At 48.2% G+C, this 13,497-nt stretch overlaps 1 protein-coding gene across 1 annotated transcript in view; it reads right to left on the bottom strand.

Annotated features, from left to right (window-relative positions):
• FAM193A (family with sequence similarity 193 member A) overlaps positions 1-13,497 on the bottom strand; it is a 47,371-nt gene that overhangs the window by 6,853 nt on the left and 27,021 nt on the right. Inside the window, exons 7-14 of the mRNA XM_078599651.1 lie at positions 12,529-12,664; positions 10,071-10,148; positions 8,518-8,636; positions 6,437-6,667; positions 5,381-5,528; positions 3,477-3,740; positions 998-1,342; positions 228-459 (exon numbers count right to left, since the gene is read on the bottom strand). Of these exons, the coding sequence (XP_078455777.1) occupies positions 228-459; positions 998-1,342; positions 3,477-3,740; positions 5,381-5,528; positions 6,437-6,667; positions 8,518-8,636; positions 10,071-10,148; positions 12,529-12,664 (1,553 nt within the window). The remainder of the gene's footprint in view (positions 1-227; positions 460-997; positions 1,343-3,476; positions 3,741-5,380; positions 5,529-6,436; positions 6,668-8,517; positions 8,637-10,070; positions 10,149-12,528; positions 12,665-13,497) is intronic.

The following is a 13,497-nucleotide window of genomic DNA, read 5'->3' as shown; positions in this document are numbered from 1 at the left end:
TAATCCCCGTCCCTGTCACGCAGCCACCCAGCCAGGGGTCCTCATCACCCCCTGCGCGAGAGTTACACTCATGTCTCGGCGGCAACCAACTCCAGAGACTACTTTTCCAACAACCCATGGATGAGATCCAACACGTGATGGAAAGACATACAATCAAAGCTTACACTTTACTGGAAGTGTCAATTATTCTATTGACTCAACAAAGTGTGTGCGAGCAGCAGCAGTACCTGTGTCTGGCAGCACTCCGAGCGTCCCCGCGAGCAGCTCCGAGGCCCAGCTGCCCGTGTACCTGTGAGCCGCCAGCAGCTCCGTGCTCCACTCGCCGCTCGCGGCCACGGGGTACGGGGCGGCGGTGGCGCCGGCGGCCGGCTCCACCACGGCCGCCCCCTCCAGCCCCAGCCGCAAGCCCTGGTGCTTGCAGCTCTGCGGGAAGGCCGGCGCGCTGAGATTGAGCAAGCACTGTGAGAGAAACATCGACACCGCTCAATTAGTGTCGGCATTGTTTAAAGGCTTCTTGCTTTCCAGCTGTTAAATTGTCGAGTTCGTGATTTTAGCTATTCAAAAACATAACCAGTTGTTCCTGCTTTACAATATCACTATATTGTGATATCACGTTCTGATACAATATCACTACATTGTAATACCACTAAACTCTACAATATCACTATATCATGAACAAGACACAACGGGAAGAACATGCAAACTCCAAATATATCGACCCTGACGATCCCTGTGTAGATGGAGTTTGCGTGTTCTTTTCCCATGTTCGCGAGAGTTTTTCTCCGTGTTTCCCTTCACAATTAGACTCAATATGTGTTTATATTATTTGGCCGCTACAATAAATTCCCACGCGTGGTGATGATATCAGCGACTTGAATAACGCAACAAAAAGTCTATCAGTAAAGAAAAGTTATTGCAGCACGAGTGTTGTTTGCCCGAAGCCGGAGTTACACCAACACGCGGCTCAGAGATCACTCTGGGCAACGCGTGGGCCCACCTTGTTGGAGGCCGAGGTTGCTGAATAGAGAGCGGAGCTGCTGGCTGGAGATGGTGGGTATACGGCGGCAAGGGCTGAGGCAGGAGACACGGGCGGTGCCGGGTACACAGGATGCGGCAGGAAGGGGTTGAGGTGGGAGATGTGGGCGAGGGGAGAGGGGCTGGGATGCAGGGGCAGCTGCCCGTGTATGTGGGGGTACAGCTGCAGCGTGGGGTGATGCGGTAACTTGTCAGCCAGGAGTAGCTGCTGGCCGCCTGGCAGGGCTCCTGGGGGCAACGCAGGAGCCAAGCCCCCCACTTGTTTACAGAAGTGACACTCGCAGCTCGCAGGCACTCCCTCCCCTGCCTGCAACAACACACAACAACAATCGCACGACGTCACACAACTACAACAACCGCCAGACTTCAGGATACTAACAAGTTGTATGTTCAGAAGTTGAAACTACCAGGTTACAGCATTGTGATGCACGAGTTATAAAAAACAAAGCAGCGTTTTGACAGTTGAAAGAATAAAGGCTGTGGTTTTCATGCACGATAACATCATTGTTTTCTCAGGGATAGTTCTACATTTTCAAAGTGTGGACAAGATGTCAATTTTCACATTCCACTCACTTCAGATGGAGCAGGTTCAACGAATGTTACCGAAATAATTGAATCAGATTTACACGTGCCCTATAGTGAAATATTGCAATGCCTAAACTATTACAAGCACCAAAAACGCAACACATTCATCAATAATACTGCCTTAAAAGGAATAATATATACATAAAAGGTGACGTTCGGGCAATGAACATTCTTCATTATGTGCTAAGGGGCATTTTCTAACACGTGGTGCGAGTGATGTTTGTTTCGAGTTGTTTGTTATTTGTGCTTTGCACCACTGCCAATGCAGTGTCACGAAAAAGTATTTTTGTAAAATTCCACCTTGGTATTGCACATCCGTTCACAAAGCACAGGTGCACACAACATAGCCCACTCCATCAGCGACTGTCAGCAGGCAGCCTGGACTAGACCAAGCCACTCGCATTTAAAATCAATCCACCGCGCGCAGTGCGGCAGCAAGACGGGCAAGCTTCATGGGGTTAAATTTACCACACGATTATGCGCAGGCCTAATTACAGCCTGCAGAGGCACTTTTTGAATTGACCTTGCCACGACCACTGCTGGGGGCTTGCAGAGTGATTAATAGCCAAAAAAAACCTCATACAACTGCGTGATGCTTAAATTAACGACCACTTTCTAACTCCCTTAAAATTTTCACTGTGTATTTTGTGGCATTTTCAAAGGTTCATGTTCGACGACTGCAAATTCTGAAATAAAGAAGCTCATTAGAGAATAGAGATGTGAAAAAGTAGAGGCAAAGGGAATAGTAGATGAAAGCAATTGCAAAACAACAATCCTGCGAATTGTGCTTAAACAAAACCCTTGGGACCACTGCACTGTGGCCGAGCGCGCCGCCGTCTCAGCAGAGACGACGGCAAGCGGGCATCGAACGACGCGGCCTACAACATGGCAACGTCTTAGCCATGCTAGTTCCAAGTGTGCGGCAAATAACGAACGTCAACTCAACCATCGCCTTATACGATGGTGGCGGCGTGTGCGCTAGTGCACGTTGGCAACAGCAATGTCTGGGCGGCGAGTCTAATTCGCGTGGTGGGTTATTGCACGACGTGTGTTAGTCCTACATCAATTCTTACAAGCAGCAGCAGTGCTTTTACGAGGTGACAAAACTCATAAATCACGAAAAAATCACTCCAAACAACTCTACTAATTTCTTTAGAACTGATTTTTGTGTTTAGTTGTCCTTTAGAAATCCTGAATTTAGAAATCTGCGGGAGCGCACGCCAGGAGTGCTCATGGCTCAGCTGTCAGAGGAGAACACGCCGGGCCATTCCCACAGTTCTTTCCTGTTTCAAGCAAATATTGAAGAGTTCCAAATGAGCTGCGTGTCTATTGTGCCGCACTTGAAACAGCCGCCTGGAGAACACAGGCCTGGCTCGTGAGCCGCTGCGGTCTGGTCGCCCGTGCTGCATTGTGTCAGTGGTTGTTTTGTTTTGTTTAATAAGGTCTTAGAAGTACATGTAATCGGAGGGTGGCCACAACATTGATGTTTACAAATTCTCATGTTCCAGTTCATACCCATTGGAATCCTTTTCAATGTTTATGTATTTTGTGCATAGTTTTGAGTGATGCAGTGGCAGATGTTTTATTCAGTTCCTTATTTAATACACTTCACAAAACAGTCCTCTTTGCAGAGTTGTGGAGAAAGTAATAAAAAAGATAAGTAAACAGGTCTCCCTCATACATCTCTTTCCTGAAAACTTGGTGAGGCTTCCTTTTGTAAACAAGCGGAATCATAAAATTCAACGTACAAATTAATCATCCCAATGGAGTGCACAGCTGAAAGAGGCAGGCTTCACGGTACACATACCCAAGCGGGTGTTTGTGAGAGGCAGAGCTTGCTAAATAAAGACCGTTACCTCGCGACCAGGAAACCCGACGGTGAAGAGCTCCTGGCCGTCCTTGTGCTGCGCGAAGGCCACGGGGAGCCCGCCGCTGGCGCCGTGCAGCGGGCCCCCCCCCGGGCCCTCGCTCGGGGCCGACACCTCACTGGCTCCGTACTCGGCGACGTCCGGCGAGAACTCTCCCTCATCCTCGTCTTCGTCCTCCTCCTCCTCCTCGTCGTCCTCCTCCTCGTCTTCCTCCTCGGAGGTGCTGCTGCAGCTGCTACTCTTCCCAGAATGCTGCGTCAACCACAGGCGAGGGGCAGCGCAGGTCGGAAAAACAAGCACCGAAATTAAACATTCTATTCTCATTACGCATTTTATATAACGATCAAGTAAATTATGCTTTGCGCCCTGTAAGTGCGGAGTAAAGGAACACGCATGAACATGTAAGTTGCACCAAACGAGTGGCCACCCTGACTTGAGTGGCGGCAGTGTGGCCGGCACCGTCTCCTGGCCGCCCGTCTCTTTTGCCGCATTCCCCACGCGAGGGCCGCACCGGCAGCAGGTAGTTGTTGATTTAAAGCCGAGTGGACACATTGGAGGCCCAGGACAGATTTACACCACACACCATTGTTATCCATATTGGAAATAGACCTCAGCCTATGAGGATTGTAGCAGTGCACCGACCACTGTGGTGTATGTACATATACAAAAACAAATAAAAAGTTCTCCCATATACCCTTTAACAGGCTGTTGGGGCAAGTGCTGTAAGCACCGATGAAGGCAGGCAAGGCAGAATGGGCTGGCTGACCAACGCCACGGCCAGCCACGTTCGTCTCCCCAGTGTCGATGTGTGCACACCGCACCAGGTCCTCATTTAAGGTTGTGAGTCCAGTTCATAGCAGTGTGCTAACCGTTAAAGTACCGCTCTCCGTAATGTACATATACAACAAAGACCCCGTATAGTCTTAACAGACTGTTGGGGCAAGTGTTGTTAGTGAGCACCTATATACACACACGTAAAGACCACTGACATACACAGACAAATATATACACACACACATGCACAATCAAATGTATGCTATGGGTAGAGCAAACCTAGTGTTGTTGAAGTGGGTATGCAACAAGACAAACACCCCCCCCGCCCACCGAACAGCTTCAGCACTTGGCCCCAGTAGTGTGGACACGCGACGCACCGCCGCTCGCTGGCACGCAATCGCCAGCGAGGCGGTTCACACCGCCACACAGCTGGGTCGGCTTCACGTCTTCGGGAGGGCAGGATAGTAATTCATTTATTTAACTAGGAGACTAAATATAGGCCCACTGAGGGTGAATTGGGTTACAGCAACAGGAAAAAAATATATATATAAAAATGTAATGTAACAAATCTAGACTTTATACAGAATGGAGCTGCGGGGCGGCTGATCAGTGGCAAGCGGGTGGGGGGCCTGGTGCGCAACCACGCTACTGCTGGGGCACGGGAGGTCAGCTCTGCCAACGTGCAAACACACGTCGCTCGCTGCGGAGCAGACAGGGTGAACAGGAGCAGCGTTGTGACCGACGTGAAGGGAAATGCAGCCCAAACAACGTCTCGCCTTGTGAGACGAATACCTCAGCCGTAACCCAGGCTGTCCCACACGAGTCTGAAGCTTTCGTTAATGAGAGAGAGAATTTCATACCACAGGAAAATGCTTTGCTGTTGTCACCGCAGCGACGTTGCATGTGTGTGTGTCGAACTTCTTTCGCACCGTACATACCCAACCACCGCAGTGACGTCACGTGACCCCGTCGTGATTTAAAAAAATTATGATCGAAGCTTAACACTTGTCAACTGACCCGCCACCTTGTGTGTGATTTTGTTTGGGTTCCATCTTCCTCCGACGTGCACCGATTTACCGGTGCGCGTATTTAGATTGAGTTCAGCTCCCAAGGCTCACCTCGTCTTTGGCAGCGAGGTTCTCCCCGGCGCCGTTGAGGACGGTATGGAGGCTGCCGGTGCCCAGCTCCACCCCCGAGTCGGGGTAGCTGCACAGCGCGTAGACGTCCGCCAGACTGTCAGGGAGTCCTGCCACCTCGGCCTCATCTCTGCAGACGCGGAGCACAACGCGCACACACCCTCAGGAAGTGACAAGCGATGCAAAGAATGCCCTGCTGTACACGGGCACTGCAGTGTGGGATGAGCATCAGACTTAACAACCAAAGCACGTGTGTGGGCCTTTATTCGGCACCCAGAAACACGCACTGCTCAATGAAGGTCAAAGCAAGTCTATTGCTGACAATATTGTCAAAACATCTAAGGAATACATACTCTCTCTGGTTCTTTCGGGAAAGTCACGTAGATAGAAAAAGTAATAATATAACACGACGTTTCGGGCGCAACACAACCTCATGACGGACGCTTGTGTTGGTTGTGTTGCGACCGAAACGTCGTGTTCTATTATTATTTTTTCTACCTACGTGACTTTACCGAAAGAACCAGAGTATGGATTCCTGCAGTCACGAAAGCTTCAAATCAAGATCCAAGGAATAATGTAATAAATATTATAAAATATCTCTGTAAAATACAAAATGCTTAAAATAATATCAGACAACACAGAATGCTTCTGTGAGAGACTACTAATTATGACAAACGAGAAGACATTCATAGCAAAACCAAAACCGACGGATTTTCAATACACTTCATGTGGAGGTGATGACAGTGTCAACCTTTGGTATTTGTGACATTCTCATAGCACAAGGCTATCGTGACGGTGCGGGTTGTCAGTCTAATTTGGACCGCGACTCCGGCTCACGGTGGCCTCCTCGTTTCGGGTGACGGCAGAGGCTCTTTAACGCCGCGAAGCAGTCGGCGCGTGTTGATCGTCTGAACGCCCCCGCAGAAATAACCGGAAATTAAAACCCCAAACCTCTGCAACGATCGCTCCACCGCCAGGCGGCATGCAGCACAAACATGGAGGCGATACCGGCGAGGGCGCCGTGCGCTTGGCTCGTACAGCTCTGTGAAGTTGGCGTCGGGATGCTGTCGCGTGAGGGGTGGAGTGCTGGGCCCCGAGTCGCAGTCGGAGCTGGAGGAGGAGATGCTGGGGGCGTGAATCTCCGACAGGTACTCCCTTGCCGTGCCGCTCGGCAGCGCCAGGGAGTTGAGGTGCAGGCTATCTGGCAGCGTGGGCTCCATGAGCCCGCAGGTGAGCATGTGCGAAATGCTGCACTGGTCGCACGTGCACCTGCGGCGGATCACAACGGAGCCATTCTCAAAGGCCGCACTCCACATCACCGCAATGTGCTGCCAGGGTGCATCGCACGTTGACTTGCAAGCAATGGTGAACAACTTCATGGCTAAGTTTTATGACAGTGCTATCAGCGCACACGAATAATAGCATTTCTCACAGTCACGTCTGAGATTTATCACGGGTTACAGAAATTATCACTGAAGCTAAACTGGTGTAAACATCAGCTTTAAAAATTAAATCGGTAGCAGAGTAAAAAAAAAATTTGGGCAGAATCCCATGATAAATAAATATACAGCAAACATAACGAGAAATGGTGAAGCCAGGATGACGTGTTTAAGGAGGACAGGATGACATGTTTAAATTGAAAACACAAAATACAAAACAATACAGTAATACAGTACTTAAAAAAACCCGTTTGGAACAAGTTGGCAGCACAATCCATTCAGAGCTCTCTATTTATCCTGTGGTTATGTATTAACTTGAGATTGTAAAACCATATCAAATTTCATTTTAACCACACTAGAAAATTTAGTTAGTCCAAATCAGAGTGATTGCTGCTGGTTGAGCGCGGAAGTTTTGTTCTTTCTCTCGCTTGCATGCCTCCTCCTCCACCCCCCCAGGAATTACACACAGACACAAACCTGGCATTACACACAGACACAAACCTGGCATTACACACAGACACAAACCTGGCATTACACACAGACACAAACCTGGCATTACACACAGACACAAACCTGGCATTACACACAGACACAAACCTGGAATTACACACAGACACAAACCTGGCATTACACACAGACACAAACCTGGTATTACACACAGACACAAACCTGGCATTACACACAGACACAAACCTGGCATTACACACAGACACAAACCTGGCATTACACAGACACAAACCTGGCATTACACACAGACACAAACCTGGCATTACACACAGACACAAACCTGGCATTACACACAGACACAAACCTGGCATTACACAGACACAAACCTGGCATTACACATAGACACAAACCTGGCATTACACACAGACACAAACCTGGCATTACACACAGACACAAACCTGGAATTACACACAGACACAAACCTGTAATTACACACAGACACAAACCTGGAAATTACACACAGACACAAACCTGGAAATTACACACAGACACAAACCTGGCATTACATACAGACACAAACCTGTAATTACACACAGACACGAACCTGGAATTACACACAGACACAAACCTGGAATTACACACAGACACAAACCTGGAATTACACAGACACAAACCTGGCAACGGTGGACCTGTGAACGGCCTGTACAAATCCCAACACGCATCATGGGAAAAACCAACCCTGGCCACTCGCCTGCATATGTACATCCTCACCGTCGTGTTAGGAACTCGGGCACTTACTGCACACTCAGCATTAATGCAGAGTGGCATTCCATTAGTAGCACGCACGACTCGCCACCCAACAATCCCTATAATCCTTATTAATCTTGGGACAGCAGATTACAAAAATCAACAAGAATAAACAATAAAATGGCTTCATACAGAATATTAAGCAAAAGCCACATCACCTAACCTAACCTTGTATTGATTGATCTCCGAAAAAACAAATAAACATAACCTTGGCCAGCGAGCTGCATACATCTCTGACGAGTAGTTGAAGGCCAAGTTCTGAAGGTTTGGGGCCCATTGGTTTTCGAGCAGCACGTGGTCCCCACAGCATGAATTGTCTAGGAATGGTAATGACATCAGTGACCCCTGACCTCGTGCTCAATAGAGCATGGATACTCTCTGGTAAACGTGCACTGTGTAGAGTGAACGTTCCCCGGGCGGCCTCACCGCTGTCGGTAGTTGCAGTTTGGGCAGTCGCCCAGGTTGAGGTGCGAGGTCGCGAGGAGCTGTGCCACCGCCTCCGGCACGTTCCCCTCGGCCAGCTCGCACTTCTTGCTGCTCATCAGCTGCTCCCACCAACACACGAGACAACCAAATCACAGACGTGCAGCGTGCAACGACATTAAACTCTGCTACGTATGACGATTAACTTCTTTTGCACCGTACGTAGCCGAACCGCGCTAATCCGAGGTGTATGTCATCATTCCAATGGGTTCCCTTCCCTTGGCAACTCATCGCACTTAGTGCGCCAGTGCATAACGCAGCATTGACCAGAGCGCCATACGAGAAAATTCATAATGCAGCCTACGTGCTAAATTGCACAAGAGAATGTTTATTTTGCAATTCTACAGCATACACTGATGACTGCACGTTAAAGCGTTTGTAAAAAACACGTGTTGTTACACTTTCACTGCTGCTGTCATGTACCACGTGAAAATGGTCCGTGTAAGATATGGGTTTTCCACGCTGTTGTGTATACGAGCACATTTACACCTCCGATTAGCACAGTTGGCTGCGTATGGTGCAAAAAGAGGTTCAACATTCATACACATAAACACCTTGACACAGCCCCAAGTTCACTTCTCAGTGATGGCCAATATTAGAGCAAAGCCATCTCTGAACCATGTCCACCCCCTTTCATGGCATGAAGGTCTACATCTCCCCGCACGGGGTTTTAGAGGACAGCCTTCAGGGAAAGCAGCTTTAAATCGATACCAACATTGTGGGGCTGGGACTTGTGTTTACAGAGGGGATAGAAAATTACGTATAAAATACTAATTTACATTTTAGTTGCGTCGATTTTGCAAACCGCATCTCAAAATCGCTGATGACCCACAGCCAAGCTGTAAGGCAGCCAGGTGGTGAGCCGGCGCCAACAATCGCCCAAGCTCTGCGGTCCTCTCTATATGCAGATGCTATCAGCCAATTGTTTCTACATGTGGGAGGAAACCGGAGCCCTCAGAGAAAACCCAAACACGTGAGGGAGCAGCACTGTCCCATACAAATGGGACAGACGATATTCGTCCGCGCTGCGCTGCGCTGTGCTGCGCTGCCTTCTCCGTGTATGGCACCTCGACAGCCACGCTAAAGGAACTCCCCAAGATTCAGCAACCCTCGCTGCCTCCACACAGTGCGGGATTACAGGCCGCGTGTAGAGCCACCACCGCCCGGCTACGCTTCCCTCGGCAGCCACATAATGTTTCATTCCCCCCCCCCCATGGGAGAAAATAAGACTGTGGACAAAACCTGTGGATGTGCATCAGCTGTGCAGACGGTGTGCACCAGTTTATTGTGTTTGTGTTGTTGTTGAAAATATTAATTAAATAAAATGGAAATGCCAAGAATAAAGGTAACAATAATGACGTGAAGATGTCACCTTGTTCCAATCGCCGGGTATATTTGGACTTTGATAGATACTGATAAGAATGTTGTGTGTGGTGTAGCAAACCCAGCTGTACACAGAGATGAACTCTGGGTTCTCTCTCCCGACAGTCTCCCACCTGCTGCTCAATGAGCTTCCTCTGCTTATAGAGCTCCCAGTCCTCCTTCTGTGCCTTTTGCTTTCTTTTCAAGGCAACCTGCAAATATGCATATGATTTCACATGACCGTCTCAGACAAGGAGAGAAGGCGTATGTTCCCAGGGAGGTGTGTACCGAGTTGTACCGGTTTAACAATCAGGATTTGTCACAATTACCTTGTTTCGTGGAGTGGATTATAATGTATTTAATTACTGGCTAATCCAAAAAAATAATCGCCTGTTTTTATGAGCCTCCTCAATTTTAAACAATCTACATGTCAACAGAGTGCTGTGCCAGAGAACCACTCGACTGATTCGACACAACACATGGCAGCCTCCGCGTCTCTCGAGTTGGCTGGCACGTGCACAGCAGCGTGGGGCCGGCACGAGAGGAGCTGCTCCTTGCCACAGCACGGGCAGACTGGGGCTACGGGGCGACGCTGCATTGAGGTTCCCAAAGGGAGCGTACAACAGGTTGCTTTGTTTACCGACACAATTTGAAAAGGTCAAGCATGCAGTTTGACCGATGTCTGCCATGTGCACACCAGACGCAATGCGGGTTTTAGACTTCCTCCCATTAATCTCTGTTGGCTTCTCACCTCTGAGCACCGCACTTCTGCAGTCTCAACGTGTTTGTCCACCCGGTCATTTGTGATTTTGTCAAATTGTTGTACAGTCATCGATTTCCTGTCCTTGTATCTTCCATGTCAATAGCCATGTCTCTTATTAAAGAAACACAGGCTGGGTAGCCCCTGAATCGTTATCTATGGCATGATATGTTGGCACATTAGATTTTTTGTTACATCTGATTTTCAGCAAGAAATTTCATGAACTTATAAATTAATTATTAATTAATCATCAATTATCGGCAACCTAATATGTTGCGGATAACTGACGACAATACGTTTGTTAGATATATGAACAAATATCATGCCAGACACCATTTGGCACTTCATCATTTCCAATGCCCCATCTGTCGAGTGGCCCCCACTTGCAGGTGGCAACATCATCGTGGCCCGGCCTGCCAAAGCCGCCACCACCACCACCACCTGAACGATGACGGCGTCGTTTAGGGCAGTGTTTTGTCACGCGGTAGCAGGCTGACACGCACCGATCTATTTAGATCCTGAGTTTCAAAGCTGTGGCTGACCTCCGTTACAAATTAAATATTCTGAAACTGCCAAATAAAGGCATGATGACTTTATTTGTGCGCCTAATACGTTGTCAAGTAAACCAAGCTCAAAAAAGAACACCGTGCTCCTTGAGTTCTTAAGGTTTGGAGACCCATTGGTTTTTGGACAGCATGTGGTCCACAGGATAAATTGTTTGGAAATGATAACTATCAGTGACCCCTCACCCAATGCTCATTAGGATAACGGTTTCATCCAAAACACGCTGCAGAATGCCCTATCATTCTGACAAGAAGAACCTTTACTGCCTACAACATGTACTTGCTGAATTGGGCTGCTGTTTTTAATTTGTGCCGTGCTGGGTTGCATTGACCTCCAGTTTCACAGTCCAAGATTTCAGCTCTGTTGGATGTAGCTATGCCCCATTTTTTTACTTGGTCCATCTCAACGTGAAACCATCAAACAGAAAAAAATTGGACAGCCCCGTATGAGATTAGTTATTACAATATGAACTTGTAACATGCTGTCCAGTATCTGTTCAGCCTCATAAAGAATGACTCAAGAGGCACAAGGGATCACAGACAAGCGGTAAGCTGCCATTAACAAGTGCCCAAGTTTTGTGGTCCTCTATATATTAAGATATTTTCAGCCAATTAATGAGTGTTTACCAGAGCACGGAGGAGAAAATCCATGTGGTTAACACTCTATCCCATCCAGGTGGAACAGATGGAGATTCGTTCATATATCCTGCCAGGCCAAGGCACGGCACCATTGCCATGGGGAAAGGAATTTCACAAAATGTGTGATCCACAAACCCTCGCCTCCAGTGTGCTGGATTACGCCCAGCCAACACCGCCCGACTAATACCGGCCAAGAAGTGAAACGCAAAATTTGCAAGGCATCATGGGTGAAAATCATAGGGGATCAAAGGCCCATGTAAAATTGATGAAACCATGTTTTTCATTGTTGTAATGGGGCCCATGCATAATTCTTTATTTGAATTTTGCCCTGCCTTGGTCCACATGGAGAATTCGACCAAAGTGGGTGGAGATCAGGCCATGCCAGTGAGCGGACTAAGTGCAGGTTGAGGTCCAATCAGCGAGAGGAAATATACAACCCCAATCAGCTATAGTGAACACACGAAGCTCCAGAGTGAACACACGAAGCTCCACAGTGCACACACAAAGCCCTACAGTGAACACGCGAGGCCCCATAGTGAACACAGGAAGTGAGCGTGCGCAGGCATTTGTCAACGGAGCGTTGGCAGGATCGTTCCGGCTGTAAGCTGCGTGTGGCTGAGTTAAGCGAACCTGCTCATCCACGTAATCGTCAATGCGCTTCTGACAGTCGTTCCACTGCGTGGCAATGCACACCATGCCCTCCTCGAAGCACCGCATGCGTCCCAGCAGCTCCACCGTCGCTTCATCTTGGGGCTCATCTTGTGATCTGCTCGCACGTACCAAAAACATCGCCCACAGCCCATGATACAAGACATCGTATAAGCCTCTTAGCTGTTTGTCTTGTCTTCAAATGTAAACCCTCCATAAACGCGTCAATGAGGTCAGTTCGTGTGCAGGTGCTGGGTAGATTTTGTGACCCAAGATCTTAGGTGGTCGAGGTTTGAGGCCTTCTTCCAGCAGTGGATTGATCATGGCTCACACATCGTTGGATTTGAGTGTGCCGTACAAGGTATGTTGTGATGATTTCAAATTGCACTGTTGACAATAAATACTTAATTAGCCCATATCCCTTTGCTGTGACAATTTATAAATATTAACTGGGTACACAGATCCATACGAATTCATATCCAAAATGGGATGGAATTAGAAAAACTCCACAGCAGAAGTTGTGTCTGGGCCAAGTTAAAGTCAATTTACTTTGTACGGGGTCCACTGTGCTCTGGGAATTTGGCACATGCCGTGTCACCTACATGACATCTCAAAGCATTAACCGGCTCGATGGATATAAAAGAGACATTTTACCACTCGTCAGAAATTGTCACCCACACAAGGTTAACAATTCACCTGTTGCGAGGGAGATAAGTCACGAGCCAAAGCTTAGCACGGTTGGCTACGTCCGGTGCAAAAGAAGTTCAACACACATACAGCACCGCAGAAAACACTACGGAGTATCACGGTACAATCGCCAGTCGCGAAAATGCATCATCACTAGCAATGTTGCAAACTCAGTGAGGTTCACTCTCTGTTACAACTAATTGCTGCTGTTCTCTGCGTCATGTCCAACATTGATCAAGCCAGACAAAACAACCACGAAAATCT

This window comes from Lampetra planeri, chromosome 12 (genome assembly GCF_965212315.1).
Source record: "Lampetra planeri chromosome 12, kcLamPlan1.2.h2, whole genome shotgun sequence".
Classification (NCBI taxonomy): Eukaryota; Metazoa; Chordata; class Hyperoartia; order Petromyzontiformes; family Petromyzontidae; genus Lampetra; species Lampetra planeri.
The sequence above is the reverse complement of the archived record's forward strand: the minus strand, read 5'-3'. Positions and strand labels throughout refer to the sequence as shown.